The sequence below is a fragment of the Hyperolius riggenbachi genome, chromosome 3, assembly GCF_040937935.1.
Source record: "Hyperolius riggenbachi isolate aHypRig1 chromosome 3, aHypRig1.pri, whole genome shotgun sequence".
Classification (NCBI taxonomy): domain Eukaryota; kingdom Metazoa; phylum Chordata; class Amphibia; order Anura; family Hyperoliidae; genus Hyperolius; species Hyperolius riggenbachi.
This window is the reverse complement of record NC_090648.1, coordinates 437000647-437027095: the sequence shown is the minus strand read 5'-3', so window position 1 is coordinate 437027095 and position 26449 is coordinate 437000647. Positions and strand designations below refer to the sequence as shown.

The 26449-nt window shown below is 47.7% G+C and overlaps 1 protein-coding gene across 1 annotated transcript in view; it reads right to left on the bottom strand.

The window, feature by feature from the left end:
• B4GALNT3 (beta-1,4-N-acetyl-galactosaminyltransferase 3) overlaps positions 1-24136 on the bottom strand; it is a 154598-nt gene extending 130462 nt beyond the window's left edge. The window contains exon 1 of the mRNA XM_068277687.1: positions 23475-24136. Within this exon, the coding sequence (XP_068133788.1) occupies positions 23475-23586 (112 nt within the window). The 5' untranslated portion in view covers positions 23587-24136. The remainder of the gene's footprint in view (positions 1-23474) is intronic.
• Between the last annotated feature and the right edge of the window lie 2313 nt (positions 24137-26449).

Here is a 26449-nt window from a genome sequence, read left to right as displayed (position 1 = left end):
CACAATGTTCCAAAACTGCTTGAAGAAAGAGCCAGACAGTTCAAAATGGAAAAATACCAGCAGGCCCTTGTGGAGACTTTAGAGAGGAGATTGACATCCTCCCCCTCCTCTAGCCAGTTGTACGCCGGCAGACTGACTTCCGCAAACCCAGGACGACCAGGAGGGCAGCAAACAACACAAGCCGCAGCTAGTGCCCAAAAGGGAATGGTATCGGCAGTGTCCTTGGAGTGGGAAAATTTTCTGACACCCATGCAGCAGCACACAGAACAGCAAGCGTGCAGATCCACCTCCAACACCGATCGCCTGGAGAAGATGGTCAAGGACTACATGTCAGATGGCGTAGCTGTGTTGAACAATCCATCTGCACCCTTCAACTATTGGGTATCGAAGCTAGACACCTGGCACAAACTGGCAATGTACGCAATAGAGGTGCTGGCTTGCCCGGCAGCCAGCGTTATGTCGGAACGCTGTTTCAGTGCTGCCGGAGGCATCGTCACAGATCGGCGGCGTATCCGCCTCTCCACAGAAAATGCAGACCGTCTGACTCAAATTAAAATGAATCAATCCTGGATTGGAAACGACTACGCAACACTCCCGGACCCCAACCAAGTAACATGAACAATGAACATCTGTGATGGGTTAGCGTTTCCGGTCCCTGTTTATTGAACCTCTCATCTGTATTACATTTATGACTGCATGGCGACAAAATGCAAATTGCTATCCGCACGCTTCTTGTCCTCATGCAAGGCCTGGGTTGTTGTGTCTCAAAGCGTGGCCTTCTCCTCCTGCGCCACCCTCCTCCTGTTCCATCACGTGTGCTGCTGCTGGGTTAGCGTTACCGGTCCCTTTTCCTGGAACCTCTTATATGTATTACATTTATGACTGCATGCCGACAAAAAGCATGTTACCTGTGCAAAGAAAACAGACATTTCCCGCATTTAAAAGACAGTTTTCCCTTTGAAACTTTAAAATCGATTTTCTCAAAAACTATAAGCTCTTTTTGCTAAAAATTTTTTCCTCTTGTACCCATTCCCAAGGTACACATACCCTGTAAATTTGGGGTATGTAGCATGTAAGGAGGCTTTACAAAGCACAAAAGTTCGGGTCCCCATTGACTTCCATTATGTTCGGAGTTCGGGTCGAACACCCGAACATCGCGGCCATGTTCGGCCTGTTCGGCCTGAACCCGAACATCTAGATGTTCGCCCAACACTACTAAGTGCCAATTGCCACATGCCATGTCCGGCATGCTCCTGGCACACTATACACCTGCTGCTGCTGCATTGCCCTTCTCCTGCTGCCTGTGCAGCTCCCACCGCCAGGCCAGGGTGCCACAGGCCACTGATACCACCTATATTTAACCCAAAACACAATTGCTGCATAATTTTTTGGAGTTGTCTTGGCTGAAAACTGTTATGTCCCAGTTGTGCGGTTGGTCTTTGGACACAATGTGGGCTGCATGACCGCTGTCTGGAACCTAGGCCTAATGTTAATTGACAGCCATTTTTTTTGGGGGGGGGGGGGATTTTAAGTCCCCACATCATCAATTAGTGTTCCCCTTTAAAAAATAATGATGCTACATGCCTCAATTACCCTCAAAAACGTTTTTAAAGCAATTTAAAGGGCACTTCCGGTTTTTCTATCCAGATATCCGAATCCGGCCGGATAGCATGAACGCGGATATCTGAACGTTCGGATTCGGACTTCCGATCTGGATATCTGGATATCCGGACCCGGATCAATTCAGATTTTAAAAAGTACTATCCGAGCACCCCTGCATTTTAGTGTTTATTGTTTTTTGTGACATCATTGGGGAATTCTCCTGTCTATTCCTGTCTAGCTACTTTACCATTGGTCACATAACCGGTGCTGGTGGAATGCCAAACATTCAAGCATAGGAGGAGAACATTTCACATGTTTACTCTGTAGGCTTAAATATTTACCATGCGTTTATGTGAATGGGTGTAGGTCAAACCCAACTAACAAAGACGTTTGCATTGCGCTTAGTGCTCAAATCCAGCCACAAGGTTTTTTGCCTTAGTGTAAAGAGACTGTACATCCATTTTATTGCTTGTCTGTGTTCCCATTTAGGAGAATGTGTCTTCTGAGTAAGATAAATCAGGGCAACCAAGGCAATTGGCCCGGACTCCCGAGTATTCTGAGCAGGGCCGGGCCGAGGCATAGGCTGGAGAGGCTCCAGCCTCAGGGCGCAGTGTAGGAGGGGGCGCAGAATTCATTCAGCTGTCATTCCTAATTGTGTTTGAAGCAGAAAGAAATAAGAAAAGGGGATACATGGCAGTGACTGCAAGCCAGATAACTAGATATTAAGGTGTTGGGGAGGTTGTGAGCCCTGTGGCCCTCTTAGTCTAATAGCAATCAGTGTGTGACAGCTGGGGTGGCAGGGATGGAGGGGCGCACTTTGGTGTCTCAGCCTTGGGTGCTGGAGGACCTTGTCCCGGCTCTGATTCTGAGCCTGCCTGATGACCGCGGCCCGCCTTGGGTCTTCATAAAGGGAAAAACAGAGTGGCGAGCAGGGAAGTGTTCAGAATCAGGAGAGGTAGCTCACCTTTCCAGCGACATGATCTTCCTTCTTCGTCCATTAAAGGATATCCGAACTGACGTGAAATAATGAGATAGACATGTGTATGTACAGTGCCTAGCATACAAATAACTATGCTGTGTAACTTTTTTCTTTCTCTGCCTGAAAGAGTTAAATATCAGGTATGCAAGTGGCCGACTCAGTCCTCACTCAGACAGGAAGTCACTACAGTGTGACCCTCGCTGATGAGAAATTCCCCTTTTTTACCTCTTTCTTGCTCTCAGAAGCAATTTTCTGCTATGAAAGTGTTTTATAATTTGAATTTCTTATCAGTGAGGGTCACACTGTAGTCACTTCCTATCTGAGTCAGGACTGAGTCGGCCACTTGCATACCTGATATTTAACTCTTTCAGGCAGAGAAAGAAAAAAAGATACACAGCATAGTTATTTGTATGCTAGGCACTGTACATATACATGTCTATCTCATCATGTCACATGTCAGTTTGGGTATCCTTTAACCATTAAATGACACCCTAACGTGTTAAAACGTCATGCTTTACCCTATTAACAGCAACATGACGTTTTAATACGTCGCGCGTTCCCGCCGCCGCTACCGCCGTGTGTGCGCCGCTACCGCCGCCAATTCCACCGGGATCCCGTGCTGAGTGATTGGGGAAGAGGACCGAACAGTCCTCTACCCAATCGCAGTGCCTGGAGTGAATGGACGTGACCGCGAACAGCGGCTACGTCCATTCACAAAAACAGGAAATTGTTACTGCTCAATAAAGTGTAAAACAAACAAAAAAAGTGATCACTTCCTATAACGAAGTGTTCACTAGCGCCATCTTGTGGCCAAAAAGTATATTACACATACAAAATACAGACATACACAATTACATACACATCATTAATAAAATTACACTTACAACCCTCCCACCCAAAAAAAAAAAACCACTTGTAAAAAAAATTCAGCTTAAAATAAATAAATAAATAGTTTCCTTATGGACTCAGCTTTTTTTAATCTATATTTTATGGAGGAAAATTAATTTTAATTTATTACATTGGGGCTGGTAATTATGGCCAGAACAAAAAAAAACAAAACAGAAAAATAACACCTATATTTCAAAATAATATATTGTCGCCATACATTGTGATAGGGACCTAATTTAAATGGTTTAATAATCGGGACAACTGGGTAAATAATATGTGCTTGTTTTATCCACAGGAGAATGTTTAATTTTAAAACTATAATGGCTAAAACCTGAGAAATAATGATTTTTTTCTTTTTTTTTCTTTTTTTCTCATTAAAACACATTTAGAATAAAAATATTCTTAGCAAAATGTACTACTCACAGAAAGCCTAATTGGTGGCGAAAAAAAAGAGGTATAGATCATTTTCTTGTGATAAGTAGTAATAAAGTTATTAGGGAATAAAAGGAAGGAGCACTGACAAGTGAAAATTGCTCTGGTCCGTTAGAGTAAAAACCCTTGGGGGTGAACTGGTTAAGGATGATCAATGAGATGCAAATATTTCCGAGTTCATGCAGATTTATGTAAATTTTTACTCAAATACTGGATATGCAGCTTGAAAATGGACCACCCAGGTTTGAATTGATTGGTCTATTTTTAAACTGCATATATTTGCATACAAATTTACATAATCATCTCATTGATCATCCCTAGTGAGTATCCTTTAAGCCAGGGCTTTTCAACCTGTGGTACGCGTACCACCAGTGGTACTTTGCTGTTGGCCAGGTGGAACACTCCAAGTTTGCCTGCCACTTAATCGCCTGCCAGCCTGCTGCTTGCCCTGGTCCTGTCCTGCTCCTCGCTGTGCTGCCCTGCGGCATACTTCAGACCTCAGATCAGCGGTGAGAAGACAGCCAGTTGAATGGTGCACAATGACAGCTGGTATACTTCAAATACAGAAGTAGTCAAAACCACCTTCAGGGAATCACAGGTGGGACTGCAGTATAGGGCCCGTGTGAGTTTGGGGCCCGGCGAACAATGCCACGCACAGGGGCCCCAGCTGCAAGTCTGTCACAGAATGTACAGACTGTCAGTAAATGTGGCTGTGTTCAACTCGGCCGGCCAAGTTTGCTTTGCGATTTTTTGTGATTTTGCCATGTTTTTGCTTTGCCATTCTCATTTCAGTGAAGGAAAATCGCAATCGCTGTGAAAATGCTGCATGCAACACATTTGGAATATTCACAAATTGCAAGCGTTGCTCAAGCACTGCAGTGAGTAATACCATAGGATTACATGTGTCACAGTGCTTTGCTGATCACCAACAACCACATTAAATATAGGGGGTTCAACGGTGGAGAGGAGTGAGGGGGGCCCAGTAGGTTTTCCCAGTATGGGGTCCAGAAATTTCTGATGACAGCCGTGGACGTAGTATACTTCAAATACAATAAAGTGACATCACTGTTCACTTCCAGTATTCGAAGTGTACCCGCTGTCACTGTGCACCATTTGCCTGGCTATCTCTTCACTGTGGCTGGGTTACTACTGATCTCAGGTCTGAACTATTCCGCAAGGCGTCCCATCGAGGAGCGAGCAAGGGGGAACCGAACTTTGTGGTGAGCCACTGCCCAGCTCTCTGGTGGTGGGGGGAGGCTACTGATATTGGCTAGCTACCCACCGACTGCCAATAATGGCAATCTGCAGGCTAGCAATTTAATTTTAATCCTTTTCCCCACCAATGCCTCCTGCTATTTCCCATCTTTTCTTAAAGTGTACTTGTAAGAAAATAGTGCCCCTGGGGGGTACTTACCTTGGAAGGGGAAAGCCTCTGGATACCAAAGAGGCTTCACCCTTCCTCCTCAGTAGAGGGGATCCAGCACTGGGACTCCCCGAAGATCTCCTTGTCGTCGTTAGTTAGTCAAAAGGTTGAACAGCCCTGCTTTAAGCTACATACACACAATCCTTTGGATGAAAATCTACAGGGTGTACCGTTGTTCCCTGCTGACAGTGACATCCCCTTCAATGATCTACTAAAGGTGGCCACTAACGTAACGATACAATTTGCTGAACGATTGATTACAAACGATTCTTCATATGAACGATCGTAAATGATCGTTTGGGACCACTAATGGACCAAACTCTCCTAATCAATCCGATCAGATTGATGGGATCAAACCGAAATTCGGATCAATTTCATTAATCTGATCAGTTAGGAGATTTTTGTCCATTAGTGGTCCCAAACGATCATTTACGATAGTTCATACGAAGAATCATTTGTAATCGATCGTTCAACAAATTGTATCATTAGTGGTCACCTTAAGACAGATTATCATTGGCTAACAATGTGTATGCAGTGGAGTCCACCCTTCTGATCTCCCCCCTTCCTCTCCAAAGAATGAAACAGACTAATTGGCAAACAGTACAAGCAGTATGTCTGCACAACAGGCATGTGCAGGGGGGAGAGGGGGGGGGGGGGGCTCTTGGTGCCCAAGCATCCGCCTCTTAAAATATCCATTAAAAGCACCCCTTTGGCTGTGAAAATAAGCCCCACCCCCAGCTGTAATAAGGAATCCCTGACCCCACCCACGGGAAGCTCCTCCCCGATCCGAGACACTTTGCAGTACAGAGGTCCCATAGAGGAGATTACTAGTGTAACCATCCTTGCAGCTGTGTGGGAGCAGGTAAGATAGTGTCTCCCTGACAGCAGTGACTTCTCCCTCCCCAGCATTCACAGTGACCTCTCCCTTAACCCTGCACCCACAGTGACCTCTCTCTTCACCTAGGACCCATACTGACCACTCCCTCCTCAACATTAGCACTGCAGTGATCCTCCCTCCCCCAGCACCTACAGTCAGCACATACAGTAACGTCTCACTTGCAATGGCACCCTTCTTGTCCCCAGCAGCACCCATAGTGACCTACCTCAGCACCTAAACTGACCTCTCCCTCCCTCAGCAATCTCTTCCTCCCTCAGCACCCCCAATTACTCCCCCTTCCTGCAGCAGCCAAACTGATGTCTTCTGATCTCTACTCCTTCCAACATCAATTCACACCCCTTTCCCACATAGTTGGCACCCAGTACTCACATGAAACCAAGTACCTGCACCCAGGCCTAACATTGCACCCAGTACTCACACCTGCATACAGCCGCCACATGGCACCCACTATCTGCACCAAGCACCCACTTAACCAGTACCTACACCCAAAGTACCTGCATTTAAAAACCACGTGACACCCAATGCCCACTTATAGCCAGCACCTAGTACAGGCATGGCACCAAGTATTCACACCCATGTCACACCCAGTACCTGCACCCAGCACCCACATGACATCCAGTACATGCACCTAGACCTCACATGGCACTAAGTACTTGCAATCAACACCCGCATGATACTTGATGATACCCAGCCATAGCCAGAACCCACATGACACCATTTACCCACACCCAGAACCCACATGGCACCCAGTATCTGAAATCAGCACCCACATGACAACCAGTTCCCCCTAGCTAGAAATGGGGGGGGGGGGCGCAGCCACCGGTGACAGGTCCAGCTGAATCCACACCATTGAATGCAACCAGAGCTTTTGTGACTGAATGTATGTGTCAAGCGGAGGGGCTCAGAGGAATGGTTTGGGACAGTTTGAGAGCCGGGAGGGGGGGGGGGGAGTTAAGGTCACATATCACTGCAGGGCAAGGGGACTGGGGGAGAGGTCCCTCTGTGCATTGGTGGTAGGGGGGGGGGGGGGGGACAATGAGGTCCCTTTTTTAAATTTGAGCAACCCCCACTTAAGGAACCTCTGCACGGCCCTGCTGCACTATCAAATGTATTCAGTAAAATGGTTTTGCCCAGCAGTTATCCACATTGCTTTAGGTAAGCCCAAAATGTTTTGGCTGGAGTTATGCTTGAGAACTTGCATTTGTGGCTAAAAGTGAGGTCCTGGCGAAGCTGAGGAGGTGAACCCCATCACAGGTGATACCTATAGGTGAGTTATATCCAAGTGAACGTTAGATCTATGCTCGGCAGACTGTCAGTAGCTGTCCCTTCTATTCCAGTCTTCACCTGCTGAGCTGTGATGATATCAGGCCCAGAGGGACCAATTACAGGGAGCAGCTGTTCTGTACAATAGAAGGGCAGGATGTGGCATAATTGTGTACTCCTAACCCAGCTGCCTCCACCATCACCTCCTACCACACTAAACAGGTAAACAACTATCAAGCCAGGGATTCATTCACAGCCCAGCATCTGAGCAGGGTATGCAGCTGTAGGGAGGGCCGGATTTACCATAAGGCACTGTAGGCACGTGCCTACAGGCGCCTGATGATGGAAAGGCTGCTCACTCCCCTCCCCGAGTGTCTCCCTCCTTCCCTATGCAGAGTCCTGATGAGAGTCTAAATGAGAAGTTACTCGCCCAGCTCTCAGCATTCCACTGACAAGATCTCCCTTCAGTCAGGGGCACCTCTAGCTACTTAATACTTAGGTTCCTCTAGCTACTTAATACTTGGGGGCACCTCTAGCTTCTTAATATTGAGGGAACGTCTGGCCACCTAATACTAAGGGGCACCTGTAGCTACCTATGATGGACAAGGGAAGTAAGGGAGAGGTAACATCTGGGACAGCCAGCACACTTGCACTGCGGTTCGGAGGGGGTTTGTAGGTTTGTGGAGGGTAAAGTCTAAGGTGCCGGGACATCTGTGCCTATAGGCTCCTGTGATGTACATAGGGTATCCCATGAACCACATTCCAGGCAGAAACGTTTCCCTACTTCTGTGTGAGCAATGCTCCATGCTCCTGTATGCTGAGCAATGTTGAGTGAGTCATTAGTGCCATGGAGCTGTCCTTCAGCACCACAGCACTGATCCCAAGGGAGATGTGTGCCGCTAGAACAGGAATGTTGGCCGCCACTCACCAAATGTCCACACTGCATGCCAGCCTCTGCTGGCAATGTCGCCTCCCGTTGTTCTGTGCCAACTGCCGAGACTGATGTGATCGCAGTCGCAGGTCTCCTCTTCACAGTCTTCCCTGAAGCATCTTTGAAGCTGATGTTCCCCATTCCCTCACTAGGTGTACCACAGAGAATCAAAATGAATCTCATTGGTCCACCTAGTGCAGGGGTAGGGAACCTTGGCTCTCCAGCTGTGAAGTAACTACAAGTCCCACAATGCATTGCAGGAGTCTGATAATCACAGTCATGATTAATAAAGGCAAATGCATGCTGTGATTAGTAGTTTTATCACAGCTGGAGAGCAAAGGTTCCCTACCACTGACCTAGTGGATGAATGGGGAACCCCAGTAGAAGTTTCAAAGATGCTTTTGCTGGGGCTCCAAGGAAGACAGAGCAGAGGAGATCAGTGGCAGCGATCACAGCAGGTCTTGGCGGGCAGCACAGAACAAAGGGAGGCAACGTTGCCAGTTGGCATGCAGCGCAGATTTCAGGTGAGCGCTAGCAGGGCCGGATTTGTACTTTTTACCGCCCTAGGCCCACTGTCACCAGCCGCCCCCCTCCAACCATATCAATACACAAATGCAAAACACAACAACCCCCCTCTTATATCCCACCATTTAGCACTGGGTCCCTCTCTGATCGAATAGGTTACTTTATTGTGCAAGCGTGGCTGAGGACAAGTATGTCCACACTGGGAATGTGTAAGCGAGTTTGGTGCATGCCCAGTAGAACTAAGGCACGTAGCTGTTTTCCTCCATGCATTTCATTTTACTGGGCATGTGCGGACCTTATTTGCACATGCCCAGTACAGATACGGTCACGCTTGTGTACTGAAGATACCTATTCGTCCAGAGAGGGATACAGCACTAGAATAGTGGGGTATAGGGAGATATGGCTCTAGAGAATGTCCAGAGGCTCCCCACTACTAAGGGGAGTTTACAGGGAAGATGTCTGCCAGGGTAGGGTAAGAATAAATGGTCTAGCCAGGGCAGGGTCAGTGTCTCCATAGGGGCAAACTGCAAACATCCCCCAGCATGCCCCCCTCTATAGAGACACTTTAGCTTTCAGCATGTCCCCTCCTCTATAGAGGTACCACAACTCCCAGCATGCCCCTACCCCTCCATAAAGGCATTACAGTTCTCATCATATGCCTCCCCTCCACATAGGCACCACAGCTCCCAGCATGCAACTCCCCTTCCAGAGGCACCACAGTTCCTAGCATGCCTCTCCGTCTCCCTATAGTATTGGGTTGTTCCCCGGGCCCCAGAGCTGGCTGACAGGCCTCCTCCAATATGAAAAGTGGTCGGCCGGGGGAGATTAGGGGGTTACACCAGTCAGCCCTAGGGGACAACCCAATACTACATGGAGGAGGAGCATGCTTGGAACTGCAGTACCTCTATTGGGGACGAAGCACAGTGGTGCCTCTATGGAGTGGAGGGTAAAGCATGATGGGAGCAGTGGTACCTCTGGAGAGGAGAAGCATGCTGGGAGCAAGGGTACTTCTACGGGGGGGGGGGGGGGGGCATGCCGGGAGTAGTGGTGCCTTTATGGAGTGGGGGAATGCATGCTGGAAGCAGTGGTGCCTCTGGAGTGGGGGAGGCATGCTGGGAGCAGTGGTGCCTCTGGAGTGGGGGAGGCATGCTGGGGGCAGTGGTGCCTCTATGGAGTAAGGGGAGCATGCTGGGAGCTGTGGAGTGGGGGGGGGGAGCATGCTGGGAGCAGTGGTGCCTCTATGGAGTGGGGGGGAAGCATGCTGGGAGGTGTGGTGCCTTTGTGGAGTGTGGGGGGCTTTCTGGGAGCAGTAATGCCTCTATGGAGTGGGGGCATACTGGAATCACTGGTGCCTCTATGGAGTGGGGGGCATGCTGGGAGCAGTGGTGCCTCTATGGAATGGGGGGCATGCTGGGAGCAGTGGGGCCTCTATGGAGTGGGGGGCATGCTGGGAGCAGTGGGGCCTCTGTGGAGTGGGGGGCATGCTGGGAGCAGTGGGGCCTCTGTGGAGTGGGGGGCATGCTGGGAGCAGTGGGGCCTGTGTGGAGTGGGAAAGGGGGGCATGCTGGGAGCAGTGGGGCCTCTGGAGTGGGGGGGGACATGCTGGGAGCTGTGGTGCCTCCATGGAGTGGGGGGTGGGCATGCTGGGAGCACTGGTGCCTATGTGGAGTGGGGGGGACATGCTGGGAGCTGTGGTGCCTCTATGGAGTGGGGGGGGGGGGGGGCATGATGGGAGCACTGGTGCCTCTGTGGATTGGGGGGGACATGCTGGGAGCACTGGTGCCTCTGTGGGGGGGGGGGGGGGGGGCATGCTGGGAGCAGTGGTGCTTCTTTAGAGGGGTATGGGACAAGCATGCAGCCAGTCACAGCAGCTACTTACAAACAGGAACTCCCAAGCTGGCAGCTGCTGCAGTCACAGACAGGATGCAGAAGTATTCCCAGCCAGAAATCCGATCCTTCAGCTTCCTGCACTGAGGTGCCTCTTCTGTGCAGTGTATGGGAAAGCTGCACCCAGAGCCATGCTTCTCTGCCTCGGCGCTTCCCACCATGTGAGCTGCACTCACAACTTCCGAGCAGCTAAGCACGGTCTTCCTCCCCACTGCTTTCCTGTCGGCCTCGGAAGGGAGGTGAGAAGGGACAAACAGCTGCTGTGTGGGCGTGGCCCTGCTGATTTGTGCACGGAGATCTCTCTGCCTGAGCTCTGGGGGTTTCCGACTTGATATCTGTGTAGCCCCAGCGGCGTGAGAGACCTCCGTGCAGGGGGCGCAGCTGTTGTCCCTCCATGCGGTCTGGCCACTGTAATGCCGCTGCCACTCTTGTCACCAGACTCCTCTCTGTAGCCGCCCGCTGGCTGCAAACACTCATGACAGGCAGCAGTGTGCAAAGCGGGCGGCTGAGGATGGAACTACGGACGGTCTTTTGCAACGTGGGGATAGGAAATGGCACAGGCGGCTCCCCACCCGCCCCAAACATTCTGGCGCCCTAGGAACCTGCCTTGGGGGCCTTTCCCTAAATCCGGCCCTGAGCGCTAGGGGCAGAGAGTGGCAGCCAGGAGAGGAATCTTCAATCAAAATGTAAAGGCAAAAAAAAAGTAAAAAGTTATGTGATGTTAAAAACAAGATTACAGATAAAAAACATGTTTTTTTCCTTAATAAAGTTCATTAATCTATTTTTAACACTAAATAGGTATAAAGGGGTGGGACATTTGGGGTTCCCTTATAATAGGGGTCTCAGAGATTCCACCATAAGCCTTCGAAGACCTACCCCCCATCTTCTCCTGGCCACCGGAAGTGAGGATGAGCCCCTTGTCCATGATATGGACAAGAACTCTAGAGGAGAGGGTGGGCTTTTAGAGAACCCAACATATCATGTACCCTGTGGGCTGGTATGGCTAGTATGTCCCCTCAGATTGGATCAGAGAGGGGCTCTATCTGATGGTTGATCTGCTGGCAGATGGACATGTGTATGGGTACCAAAAGGGCCCTTATGCTCACTGCAACTGATTCAGTGTAATCCAGCCTTGAATAGCCCCAGTGAAACTAAACTCTGAAAGCCATTTCTAACCACTCAAAAAAGCCCAATAGAACAAGTGCAGCCATCATGCCCCATAGAACAAGTGCAGCCATTATGCCCCATAGAAAAAGTGCAGCCATCATGCCCCATAGAACAAGTGCAGCCATCATGCCCCATAGAACAAGTGCAGCCATCATGCCCCATAGAACAAGTGCAGCCATCATGCCCCATAGATCAAGTGCAGTCATCATGCCCCATAGAACAAGTGCAGCCATCATGCCCCATAGAACAAGTGCAGCCATCATGCCCCATAGAACAAGTGCAGCCATCATGCCCTATAGATCAAGTGCAGCCATCATGCCCCATAGAACAAATGCATCCATCATGCCCCATAGAACAAGTGCAGTCATCATGCCCCATAGAACAAGTGCAGCCATCATGCCCCATAGAACAAGTGCAGCCATCATGCCCCATAGAACAAGTGCAGCCATCATGCCCCATAGAACAAGTGCAGCCATCATGCCCCATAGATCAAGTGCAGCCATCATGCCCCATAGAACAAATGCATCCATCATGCCCCATAGAACAAGTGCAGCCATCATGCCCCATAGATCAAGTGCAGCCATCATGGCCCATAGAACAAATGCATCCATCATGCCCCATAGAACAAGTGCAGCCATCATGCCCCATAGAACAAGTGCAGCCATCATGCCCCATAGAACAAGTGCAGCCATCATGCCCCATAGAACAAGTGCAGCCATCATGCCCCATAGAACAAGTGCAGCCATCATGCCCCATAGAACAAATGCATCCATCATGCCCCATAGAACAAGTGCAGCAATCGTGCCCCATAGAACAAGTGCAGCAATCGTGCCCCATAGAACAAGTGCAGCCATCGTGCCCCATAAAACAAGTGCAGCCATCGTGCCCCATAGAAAAAGTGCATCCATCATGCTCCATAGAACAAGTGCAGCCATCGTGCCCCATAGAAAAAGTGCATCCATCATGCTCCATAGAACAAGTGCAGCCATCGTGCCCTATAGAACAAGTGCAGCCATCGTGCCCTATAGAACAAGTGCAGCCATTGTGCCCCATAGAGCAAGTGCAGCAATCGTGCCCCATAGAACAAGTGCAGCAATTGTGCCCCATAGAGCAAGTGCAGCAATCGTGCCCCATAGAGCAAGTGCAGCAAACGTGCCCCATAGAGCAAGTGCAGCCATCGTGTCCCATAGAGCAAGTGCAGCCATCGTGCCCCATAGAAAAAGTGCAGCAATCATGCCCCATAGAGCAAGTGCAGCAATCATGCCCCATAGAGCAAGTGCAGCCATCGTGCCCCATAGAGCAAGTGCAGCCATCGTGCCCCATAGAGCAAGTGCAGCCATCGTGCCCCATAGAGCAAGTGCAGCCATCGTGCCCCATAGAAAAAGTGCATCCATCATGCTCCATAGAACAAGTGCAGCCATCGTGCCCCATAGAGCAAGTGCAGCAATCGTGCCCCATAGAACAAGTGCAGCCATCGTGCCCTATAGAACAAGTGCAGCCATCGTGCCCTATAGAACAAGTGCAGCCATTGTGCCCCATAGAGCAAGTGCAGCAATCGTGCCCCATAGAACAAGTGCAGCAATTGTGCCCCATAGAGCAAGTGCAGCAATCGTGCCCCATAGAGCAAGTGCAGCAAACGTGCCCCATAGAGCAAGTGCAGCCATCGTGTCCCATAGAGCAAGTGCAGCCATCGTGCCCCATAGAAAAAGTGCAGCAATCATGCCCCATAGAGCAAGTGCAGCAATCATGCTCCATAGAGCAAGTGCAGCCATCGTGCCCCATAGAGCAAGTGCAGCCATCATGCCCCATAGAAAAAGTGCATCCATCATGCTCCATAGAACAAGTGCAGCCATCGTGCCCTATAGAACAAGCGCAGCCATCGTGCCCCATAGAGCAAGTGCAGCAATCGTGCCCCATAGAACAAGTGCAGCCATCGTGCCCCATAGAGCAAGTGCAGCAAACGTGCCCCATAGAGCAAGTGCAGCCATCGTGCCCCATAGAAAAAGTGCAGCAATCATGCCCCATAGAACAAGTGCAGCCATCGTGCCCCATAGAGCAAGTGCAGCCATCGTACCCTATAGAACAAGTGTAGTCATAATGGTAAGAAGTGCGGGCATAATGCACCCGGCACATCAGTTGGTACTATAAATACTGTAACTGGTCTGCCATTGAACCATCGCGCAGGCAGAACGTGTATGTGTTGTTCTGCGAATTCCTGAAAGCAGCAGGTGAGCGGCTCCAGTAACAGAGCGTGAAATCTGAAAACAATGACGCTTATTAATAACTTATTACCAACAACTTTATACACCGGGCTCTTATTAGATTTCACTTCTTACAGATCAATTTCCAGGGAGTGCTGAAAGAAAGCGTTCCTTTCGACTTGCTGTTTGTGTAAGGTTGGTCAGTGTGCATTTTACTCTGCAAGGCTCCTGTAACTCCGCCTTTCTTACACAGACAGTAAAACGACAATAATAGGCAGTAGAAAGCTCTGTGATGTCCATCAACAGACTCCCTCAGAAGCTGCTGCAAAGAAGAAGGAGAAATAATGGCTCTTCTACTTTGTGCATCTATGGCCAATTTGAATTATGTTTGTAAGCAGAAAAAAGGCTCCCTGCTTCCTGACCTCACAGAATCTGTCAGATGATCTTGATATTGTCCCCAAGGTATATTTTTGACTTCTTAAAGTGCTATTATACTCAAGTTTCATCTATGGTCTAAAGCATTAAAGAGACTCAGAGACAAACATCATAATGGATTTATACATACCCGGGGCCTCCTCCAGCCCCATCCGCATGGATCGTTCCCACGCCGCCGTCCTCAGCCTTCTCAATCGCTGGTACCGGGTCCCGTCACTTTGGCCAGTCAGGGCCAGTAGACGCAGGCACAGTGCGCTCCCTCTGTACTGCGCAGGCGTAAAGCAGGCGCTGGCGAGACGGAGGGAGTCCCTGCGCATGCGAAAAACTGGTTGCGTCTCCCATAACTGACGGGACCCAGTACCGGCGATTGAGAAGGCTGAGGATGGCGGCGTGGGAATGATCCATGCGGATGGGGCTGGAGGAAGCCCCAGGTATGTATAAATCTATTATGTTATTTGTCTCTGAGTTCTGTCTCTGGTTACCTTTAAAAAAAACTTAAAATTAAACGCATAAAATTAACAGAAAACTAAATCCATCTGACTATTTTTCAAGGTACTGGAGGAGTTAAAACTCAAGCTCTTTACCTCATTTAGCTGCTATTTGATAAGCTTGCCTTTGCAGACCAGTATTATCAGATTGTTTGGAAGTGTTATAAACAGGGCTGGTTCTAGACTTTTTACTGCCTGAGGCAAACTAGTGAGGATGCAGACGCGTATCTTGAAGGGTGCAGGCATGGCACATGCCCCAGGCGACGTCCCTCTTCAAAAAACAGGGGGAGGGGGCGCAGTGCTGCTGACAGCATTCCTGAGTCTAAGGGAGTAACAATCATCCAGCAGCCTGGCCGTCTGAGTCTTTGTCATATATCTACATTAGAAGCTATTGAGAGGTGAGCTCCGAACTTTTCCCACTCTCCCTAACCTAACACAGATCATGTTTCAGTCCCCTGAGATAACAGCAGATGCTTTTGGTCTGGAGGTTACAGGATCTCCCATTCATTCTCCTCTCTGTCATTCACACATTCCTCAGCCTTATCTCAATGTTCTGTTTACTTACTTTTATTTATGACACTCTCTGCACATTAACCATTACCCTGCTGTAATATCTGTGGCCAGTTTTAACAACTTCTCTATTGTACAGTGTACCTCAATAGTTAAAGAGACACTGAAGCGAAAAAAAAATTATGATTTGTATGTGTAGTACAGCTAAGAAATAAAACATTAAGATCAGATACATCAGTCTAATTGTTTCCAGTACAGGAAGAGTTGAGAAACTCCAGTTGTTATCTCTATGCAAAAAAGCTATTAAGCTCTCCGACTAAGTTAGTCCTGGAGAGGGCTGTTATCTGACTTTTATTATCTCAACTGTAATTGAACTGTTTACTTTTCCTCTGCCAGAGGAGAGGTCATTACTTCACTGACTGCTCTGAAAGACTTATTTTGAATGCTGAGTATTGTGTAATCTGCACATATTATAAAATGAAGCAATGTTAGAAAAAACACTATATACCTAAAAAAAAATATATGTATGAGAATATTTTCTTTGCTGCTAATCTTCTAGTAATTATTCATAGTACACAACCAATTCATTATATCATATATTTTTTTCGCTTTAGTGTCTCTTCAAAATGCATTATATTTCTAGCTCAGTATATTTCTACTGATATTTAATAGGTTGTCAAGTTTTTAGTATGTTATAATCGTTGCTGCAAATGTTTCATTGCTTTCATGAGAGTGGTGGTGGCTGCCATATTTATTTCCTTTTAAACAATACCAGTTACATTGAAATCGTGCTGATTTTTCTGGTCTAAATCACACACCTGAAACAAGCATGCTGCTAATCTTGTTAGATGTGTCATAGACATTTGATCTGCCTGCTTGTTCAGGGTCTATGGCTTAGGCAGGAATCACACTTGTCTTTCAGTTTTCTGCGTACATTTTCTGCACACCAAGTGTGTTTCTATCAGGAACGGATCTAGACCAAGTTGTGCCTGGGGCAAGGTCAGGTTTTGGCGCCTAAAGGTCAGGTTTTGGCGCCTAAACTGCCATTCATTTTGCCGCCTTTTTAAGAATTCAACAAACTGCGCCTGGGGCAAGAGACCCGCCTGACCCCCCTTAGTTAGGACAGCAGTCCACCTCCTGCCTTCTGCTGTGCAAGTCAAATTAAACACTGCTGCTCTCCTGCCTCCCCCTCCTCACTCACTGTCAGACTCCTCACACAGCACAACAAGCTGCTTTTCCCCAATGATGACCTCTTTACCTCACTCGCTCTCCTATCGGTTTTTTTTCTACTCTGACTGAATGCTGTAAGTGTAAACATACAGTACAAACATGCTGCCCCTGTAATTTCTGAGCCTGATGCAAATGTTTCACCTTGCTTCATGAGAGCCCTGCTAACAAGGTAGAAGCTTTCCTGCTGTATCCAGGTTGGAAGCAGATAACTTTATCATTTATTTGCTCACTAATTACTTAACTAGTATTTCCAATGCAGCAGGCACAAGATCAAGGTTCTGGGTGCTGGGTGAAGTGACTTATGGCAAAGTCACAGTAATCACAAAAGTCAGCACAAGTCACCAGCACACCAATATTTTCATCAAATGCTTCACACTTTTTTACGGTGGATACTGTGTGGAAATGATTGCACAATAAAAGTGCAAAGCATTTGATGAAAATACTGGTGTGCTGGTGACTTGTGCTGACTGCTGTAATTACTTAATTAGAAGTCAAAATGATAATTTGTCCTACAGCCCTAATGATATCAGTTAGCTTCAGTGAGGTGTAAATATGCATTAAAATGACATCAGAGCAGTCTTAAAGAGAACCCAAGGTGGGGTTCTGACAATGCAATCCACATACAGAGGCTGGGTCTGCCTATACTGCCCAGCCTCTGTTGCTATTTCAATCCCCCCTAAGCCCCCCCTGCTCTATGCTATCCACCATAAATCACAGCCGCACTGCCGACACGCAGTGTGTCACAGCGGGCTGTGTTTATCTCTGTACTGTCAGTCTGCCGCTCCCCCCACCTCTGCATAGCTCCAGTCCCCGCCCACATCCCTCCCCTCCCCGCTGGTTGGAGGGAAGGGACGCGGGTGGGACCGGAGTTATGAAGGAGGCGAGGGAGCACGCAGAGTGACAGTACAGATGTAAACACAGCCCGCACAGTGCGGCTGTGATTTATGGGGGATTGCAGAGCGCAGGGGGAACTTAGGGGGGATTGAGATAGCAACAGAGGCAGGGCAGTATAGGCAGACCCAGCCTCTTTATGTGGATTGCCTTGTCAGAACCCCGCATCAGGTTCTCTTTAAGGTGTGTACACACCTTTGACTTATGTCACCCCTCAGGGATTGGGAACCGATCCCCTTGGGTGACATTGCTGGGCTGGCCAGTACAGACTGTTGCTATGTGGGGGCGGAGGGGCGACAGAGCTGAGTATGCGTTATAGCATGCGGGAAGGGTAGCGGCATGAACAATGAAGTTGGCCGTTAGTCGGGTGAGTTGATCCGCTGGGCGGATCGCTTGCGGGTTGGGGGGCAGAGGGGGGCAGCGGGCACAGCGGTGGGGAGGGGGGTTGGACCCCCCCCCCCCCTCCCTCACCTGCCCCCCCCCCCCCCGGTCTGTGCTCCCCCTCCAGCTATTAGCACAGTGTACAAGTATCAGGCAGCGGGCGGGGAAGCAATGACTCACCTCCTTCCGTGTTCTAGCGCTGCGTTCCATCGCTCACCACTTCCTGCAATGCCGCCCATTGTACTTCCGCAAGTACAATGGGCGGCATTGCAGGAAGTGAAGAGCGGTGGAACGCAGCACTGGAAAGTAAAAAGGTGAGTAATCGCTTTCCCGCTCGCTGCGCTAATAGCTGGAGGGGGGAGCGCAGACCGAGGGGGGGTACAGGTGAGGGAGGCGGGTCCGACCCCCCCCCCCCCCCACCGCTGCCCCCCTTCCTGGCTGCTACCCCCTCTAGGCACCTCCCCCCCACGGCCAGCGGGCGCCAATCCCCCACTTCCGCCGCCTGAGGAACCTGCCTCACCCCACCTCATGGACGGCCCGGGGCTGGCAGAAAGTATTTTCCATTTCCACGATTCAATTTTATGTGAAGCACAATTGCTTTTGGAGCGATTTTACCTGCGACTGCGCTTCAATGTTAAAAAATAAACAAAATTGATGAAAAATCGCAATGGCTCGCGTTTGTGTTTGCATTAGTCGTTTGCTGGTGGAAAAGAGCCCATGGTGTTTCATTTTTCTTTTGTATGTGTTTAATGCATTAGGGCAAACATTTAAAATTGACTGTACTCCCACTTTAAAACAGGAGATATTTGCAAGTATTTTCCTTGATATAGGTGAGAAGCAACACCCATAATGCATCACTTCATGGCATTGAGTGAATATGAAAAACCTGTAAGCCAGGTATTCATCTAGAGCTGCTGGTCTGTAGGATGCCTGTAGCTTTTTGAATGTACAGTACACAGCCATAAAATCCTACCTAAAGATAGTAGTTCCAGGCTGTTTTGGCCTTTAGACATGTTTGCATAATTGCTTTAGGCCTCGTTCACATCATTTAGCGCAGATGGCTGTGCGATTGGAACGCAACGCGTCCGATCGCACGCCATCTGCGCTCCTATGCGCTGCGCTGCAGATCCCATTCATTACAATGAATGGGATCTGCGCTGCGATTCCCAAAAATGCGTGCAGCACGCGATAGCGCAATCGCGCTGCCACGCAGCGCATATGATGGGAACGGTAGAAGGGCTGTCTATGCCCTTCTACCGTTCTTGCGTGTCGCACACTATACGCGCTGCCAAAATGCGGACGGCAGCGCGTATAGTCTGAACGAGGCCTTAGGGTTCTTTTACACTGAAAGTGACTTTTTTCTTTGGAATACCAAGTGTTTCTTTGGCGCAATTTTTGTGTGATAGGTCCTATTTGTGGCACGATTATGGCAATGGGCAAACGCAGGAAATATGCAGCGTGTGCTGAATTTGGATTCTGTGGTCCAAATCCTATCCCAGTGATGTTTAGCCTAGGCTGATTAGCTAGGTGGCATTCTCCCCCTCAGAGCATTCTGGGAAGGCTCAATAAGAAAACATTTTGCAGATTTCAAATGCAAATTAGGGTGGGGAAAGATTTTACAACACTGACTAAATAATTTACATATGACTATTGTAAAAAATGAATCCATTATTTTCACTACAGTTCCTGTTTAAAGAGAACCTGTACTGAGTAAAAATATTTAAAATAAACACATGAGGTAACTTCAAATAAACATTACATAGTTACCTTGCCATCAGTTCCTCTCAGGAGCTCACCATTTTCTTCTGACAATAATCCCTTCCAGTTCTGACAATATTTTGTCAGATCTGAAATATATCAGTTGCCGTCAGTAAAATATAAGTTGCTGTCAGTTATAGCTGAGAGGAAAACTGATGTACCTGGTAATGTCCATGTTTCCTATGGCTCAAGTGGGCGATGTTACAGTTTAACTGTGTGCTGACCAGAAAGCTGTTATGGGTAATGGCCATTTTCAAAATGGAGGACGGAGAATTCCCTTGTTCACTGTGAACAAACAGGACGCAGGACAGGAGAAAGACACTGAGGAGTAGACTACATGGAAGGTAAGTATGACTTGTGTATGCTTATTTTGACTTTTAATTTTCAGTTCAGGTTTTCTTTAAGTGACGGTTTCCTTGTCTACCTTGTCAGTTATACCTGAACAGTGTTTCTTGCATTGCTGCCACAAACACACCTTATTACTTTTACTTTCAGTGAAATTATCCTTCTAGAAGCACCGGGTAATAATAGATTCCTCCCTGCGCACACACCATCCAGCAGTACTGTTTATACATGTAATCGCTCAGCACATACACAGAATGACTTTGGATGGAATGGGGAACCTCACAGCGAAGCCACCAGATGAACGAGGTTGCCCAATGTATTTTCCTGGCTGCGGAAACATGCGATGTCACACGACTGGCATGAACAAGAGTTCAAATAATCACGGCGTTGGGGATCTTAAAGATCTGGTCCGCCATGGCGGTCGTTATTGCCGCATGTCACAAAGCATCGTTTTCCTAATTGCGTGCTTGTACCCATGTCACATGATTGTGAAAATATTGCTCGTCATTGAAAAAAAAAAACATCGGTCGTCAGAAGAATCGCGCAAAGGTGGGTACGGGCAGAGTCGGGACAAGGTCCTTCAGCCCCCCTATCCCTCCCACCCCAGCCATCACACACTGATTGCTATTAGACTAAGAGGTGCCCATGCCCCCCCAACACATTAATCTCTAGTTATCTGGCTTGCAGTCACTGCCATGTATTCCCTTTTTCTTATTTCTCTCTGCTTCAAACACTATAGAGCTGGGGTCAGGAACCTTTTTGGCTGAGAGAGCCATAAACGCCACAAATTTGAAAATGTAATTTCGTGAGAGCTATACAATATGTTTCAAACTGGGACATTGCGCATGCGCAGCAGAGGGCTCACTACCCTGTTGCCATGGTGATGTGTACACAGTTGATCCGCTGGGCAGCAGAAGTGTCAGGAGCGTCTTCAGCTTCTCTTGGGTTTCAGCAACATAATTTCCCCGAGAGCCAGACAGGAGAAATACTGATTAACAGCTTGTACAATTAGCTAGCTGATTTGGGGGTTGATTCACTTTGTAGGATGAGATCCCGCACTTGTGACAAATGACAGGCAGCCAGTGACATAGCTAAGGAGCTGTGGGCCCCGATTCAAGTTTTACAATGGGGGCCCCCCAAGCACTCTATACATAGCAATAGCATTTGATACGGCGCACCAAAACCTGCCAATGGCAACTACAGTGTCAGAGGTGCAAGAAGGGGATGGGGAACAGTTTGTTAATAATTACCCCTATTCAAAGTATCTATAGAAGTGATTATAATGAGCACAGGACCAATAGAGAGCTAATACTGTAGTTGAGGGAGGGCCCTTAGGGGCCCCTCAGGCCCAAGAGCCCAGATACGGTGGCTACCTCAGCAACCCCTATTGCTACGCCCCTGCTGGCAGCCTATTGGGTCAATCAATGTGTGGGGATCTCGTCCTACAAAGTCACTGGACCTGACAGGGTCCAGTGTGGGACAATTGGAGCAGTCGTTTGTTTTGGGGTAGTGCGAGTAAGTTAGTAGTGCATGCTACAGCAGTAGCGTGCCTACTTTGAAAAAATTTCTAGCGCAGCCACACTAAGGGCCCTTTTACACTTAATGCGTTGGTATGCATTTTTTCCATAGCAGTGCATTGTGAAAAAGCTTTCAATTAAAACGCATATAGTGGGAACTGTACCATAGGAAAACATGGGCATTACTTTGAAAATCAGTTTTCTTTCAGTTTTAACTGAGAGCAACTGATTAAGTGTAAAAGGGGCCTAAGCAGTGCTGCTTGAGCAGTGTAGCTTAGTGAATCAACAACTACTGATTTGTCTGTGAGCCAGATGTAGTCATCAAAGAGCCACATCTGGCTCCCGAGCCATAGGTTCCCTACCCCTGCTATAGAGGAATAATAGGTGAGTGAGTTGTGCGTCCCCTCCTACACTGCACCCTGAGGCCAGAGTCTCTCTCGCCTCTGCCTCGGCCCGGCCCTGGGACCGACCTTTCCATAACAAATCTGTCTCACTCAATCATAAGAAGTCTGGCTACTTGTGAGCAGTGATGAGCAAACATGCTATAGACTATTCTATTAGGTGGCACAGCATTGCAACTTTTTCATGGGTCATATCACAACATTGTGGGGGATGCTAAAAAGTTAAAAGACCACTATCACGAAAAATTGTAATATTTAAAATACATGCACATACAATTTACATTTCCCCCACAGTAAAATGCACTATAAAATTACCATTTCCCTGTGTTGCTGTGATTTAGAGTGAGCAGTAAAAAGCTGACAGACCTGACAGATTTTGGACTAGTCTCTCTTTATTCTTTACAAAAGCGCTCTCTAAAAGGATCTATGCAAAGATTTCAGCCAGCTTCCATACTCGATTGTACACTATTTTGGCAGTTGAACTGAGAACCTGCAGTTCAGTTAGTGCTTTTGTAAATAAAGAAAAACATGAGATTCCCCCAGGAGATGAACTAGTCCAAAACCTGACAGGTCTGTCATATTTTCACTACCAATTGTAAGTGACAGCGATCTAGGGAAAAAAATTATGGTAATATATAGTTCATTTTACTCTGTAGATTTGTAGAAATGTAGATTTATATTTATTTTAAATTGTACACTTTTTCTTGATAGTTGTCCTTTAAAGGACAACTGAAGTAATAGGTATAAGGAGGCTTCCGTATTTATCTCCTTTTAGACAATACCAGTTGCCTGGCAGCCCTGCTGGTCTATTTGGCAGCAGTAGTGTCTGAATCACACCAGAAACAAGCATGCTGCTAAACTTGACAGATCTGACAATAATGTCAGAAACAGCTGATCTGCTGCATGCTTGTTCAGGGTCTATGGCTAAAAGTATTAGAGGCAGGGGATCAGCAGGAGAGCCAGGCAACAGGTATTGCTTAAAAGGAAATAAATATGGCAGCTTCCATATACATCTCGCTTTAGCTGTGCTTTAATTAATTTGCAGTTGTGTGACTGTAGCCATGGGCAGCACCCACAATGAGGATTTAAAAAAAAAAAAAAAAAAAAACCTAGGGTCTGTTATACAGTAAATATTAGTTCTTGTTGTGGGTGCTGCATGTGAATGCAGTAGTAGAATTATAATTCACCAACGTTTCAGAAATCCTTACTATGATCTGATAAGACCGATTTGAGGGCGGAAAATGGAAGAAAATTGGCGTTCTCCAACTTTTAGATAATCAACCTGTAAAACATCACTTGTTCAGAGGAGAAGGGTGACTTACTGCGGTTGATTGGGTTCCCGTCCGGATAGTTCGCCAGCTGCAGGTAAACTGTCCAGACCCCAAGGAGGAGAATGGAGAAGAGCAGCAGCAGCCAGAAATTCTTCTGCAGCATCTTGACAGGCAGCGGGCGACCCCACACATTGGTCGCCCGCTTCCTGTGTGCCCGCCTGTGCAGCGTGGTGCTTGGCTATGGTAATCCTCTCTGCGGTGAATCCAGGCCTGTCGCCCCCTCTCCAGCTGAGGGTCATCACCTGTGCCCTGGCATGGCCATTGCCAATGTCAGAGCCAGCCTGCGGTGTGCCTCCTGTGAAAGCCAGCGGAGAGCTTTGTTTTGGTGAAAGCAGAGTGACTGGCAGGTGTCTGGTTACCCCAGGGACAGGTACAAGCCTTCGGTGAAACTGGTCTCAGTTTTCAGGATGCTTCCCAGGCGTATTGCTATAGAAGGTTGATAGCAGGGTGCCAATCTTTCACAAATCCTTCCTGTAAGTCCTCAGCGATGTGAAAGCAAGTTTGACTTTCCTGCTTTATGAGAAAAGAGGGAGGACTGTCTTGTGCCCGTCGCTTCCTGGTCTCACCTGTGCAGCTCACCTTTGTGACTCAGCCCTTTTACATAATGTCATTCATTTCACTGTCACTCTTTGTCTGGCTGTCAGTCGCCTGCTGTCCTTCTGCCAGTGTTGCCTTGACTCTCAGGCTCTCTGGGGCTCACACACCTCGCTCCCAGGGAGGGGTGACTGTACGACAGTGCCTGCTCCTCCCTGACTCCCTTCGCCAGCCTCTTGCTCAATGACACTGCCAGGCTTAACAGAGCCATTCATACCTGTCGATGTTTACGGCTAAAATACCTGGCTGGAGGTCAGAGGAGAGGGAGGGAGGCGGAAAGCATCAGTCGCCTGTTCTCACCTGTGAAGTCAGACATGTTACTTGACTTGTTGCTTGAGGGCCCTTTCACACTTAAAGGGGCACTGTGGCGAAATTTTTTTAAATATGTGCAAACATAGACAAATAAGTTTTTTTTTTCCAGAGTAAAATGAGCCATAAATTACTTTTCTCCTATGTTGCTGTCACTTACGGTAGGTAGTAGAAATCTGACAGAAGCGACAGGTTTTGGACTAGTCCATCTCTTCATAGGGGATTCTCAGCAAGGCTTTTATTCTTCATAAAAATGTTCCCCAAAAAGGATTTAAACAATGATGCTGGCCAGCTTCCCTGCTCGCTACACAGTTTTTTGGCAGTTGGACAGAGCAACTGCCAATCACTAAGTGCTTTTGAAAATAAAAAAATCTCTGAGAATCCCCCATTGAAGAGGTGGACTAGTCCAAAACCTGTCACTTCTGTCAGATTTCTACTACCTACTGTAAGTGACAGCAACATAGGAGAAAAGTAATTAATGGCTCATTTTACTCTGGAAAAAACATACTTCTTATTTGCTTATGTTTGCACATATTTAAAATTTTAAAATTTTTCGCCATAGTGCCTATTTAATCAGTTGCTGTCAGTTATAACTGAACGGACAATTCAGTCCAGCGTCCATGTTTCCCTATGGGTCAGTTCACATTATAGGCGTTTTAACTGCAATTTTTTCACAACGCACTGCTATGAAATAACAGTTAAAATGCATCAGATTCTCACACTACATCAGTTGCCTTGTGGAATAATTCTGCATGTCAACTCACTGCCCATACAAGTCGATGATGCTGTTCACATCTCTGTAATGGATCATGTTATTCTAATTCACCACATGAAGGCTTTCGGTTAAATAGGAACCATAATGGCAAATAGTAGAATTCAGTACCCTATTCAGGATACACACTTTTACGTTAAATATCCCGATTTCAGTATCAGAAACTCTTCCTATAGCTATATATTTCTGTATATTGGTGGTAGAAGAGGATGTAGCCGGCACCAACATTAGCTCTTAAACTTTTTATTAAAGACTGTCATATGTATATTGATGGCAAAATATACAAAACAGCGACGTTTCGGAGCGTTCAGCTTGCTCCTTTCTCAAGCCATGACAGTCTCAAAGTGCTACAATAATAATCACGTTTATATACCACATCACAAATTTAAACTATCCAATAACAAGGCTTACAGACCTCACAAGCCAATCCCCATCCGTTATAGCAAAAACAGACCTGATGGGGAACTTATGTATATATAGTTTGACCAATGGTAGGTGTAACTCACCCTAGATGTGCGTCTGCCCCGCCAGACATGCCGAACTCGGTACAGCCTCCTAGCCACATCCGGGAGATGGTAACTCCCCCTGGTCAGCGGACCTGATGGGGAACATCCGGGCGGGACGAAGATGTAACGTCATAGCGTTACCAGGGAGACGAGAGGGAAGCACACGGAGCTCTCCATGTACTTCCCACATGCGGAAGGATGACGTCAACGCGTAACGCCGGCTGGTCATGTGGAAATAATCCACCAATCAGCCGGCCCTGCGTCTCCCTGACTGGCAACAGCGGCGCCGAGCTGGCCGCGTTGTCATAGAGATGGAGAGGAGGCTGTAGCAGCATAGTCATAGGGGGCAGGAACACACACACACATGCAGAGAAGCATCATACTAAAGAAGCAGATAAAAGCACTAATACACAGCACAGTAGAGAACACATATGGAGATAATAACATCGCCACAGATACACAGCATATAGATAACATAAGGCCAGGAACATAAGTAGTAATGTATAACATGAGAAATTACATGAATGGTGTTAGATCATATTCCCGATTCATGCCGCGGGGCTCTAGGGTATCCAAAGTGCGAATCCAGAAAGCCTCACGGAGCAACAGACGCCTGTTTCTATCACCACCTCGTTTTAGCAAAGGCACACTGTCAATAATTTGACAGCGCAGCTGACTTACAGTATGTTTGCACTGAAAAAAATGACAGGCAACCGGTTGGTCCACGAGGCGTTCTCGGATTGCATGCTTATGTGCTGACAGTCTAACTTTAAATTTTTGAGTGG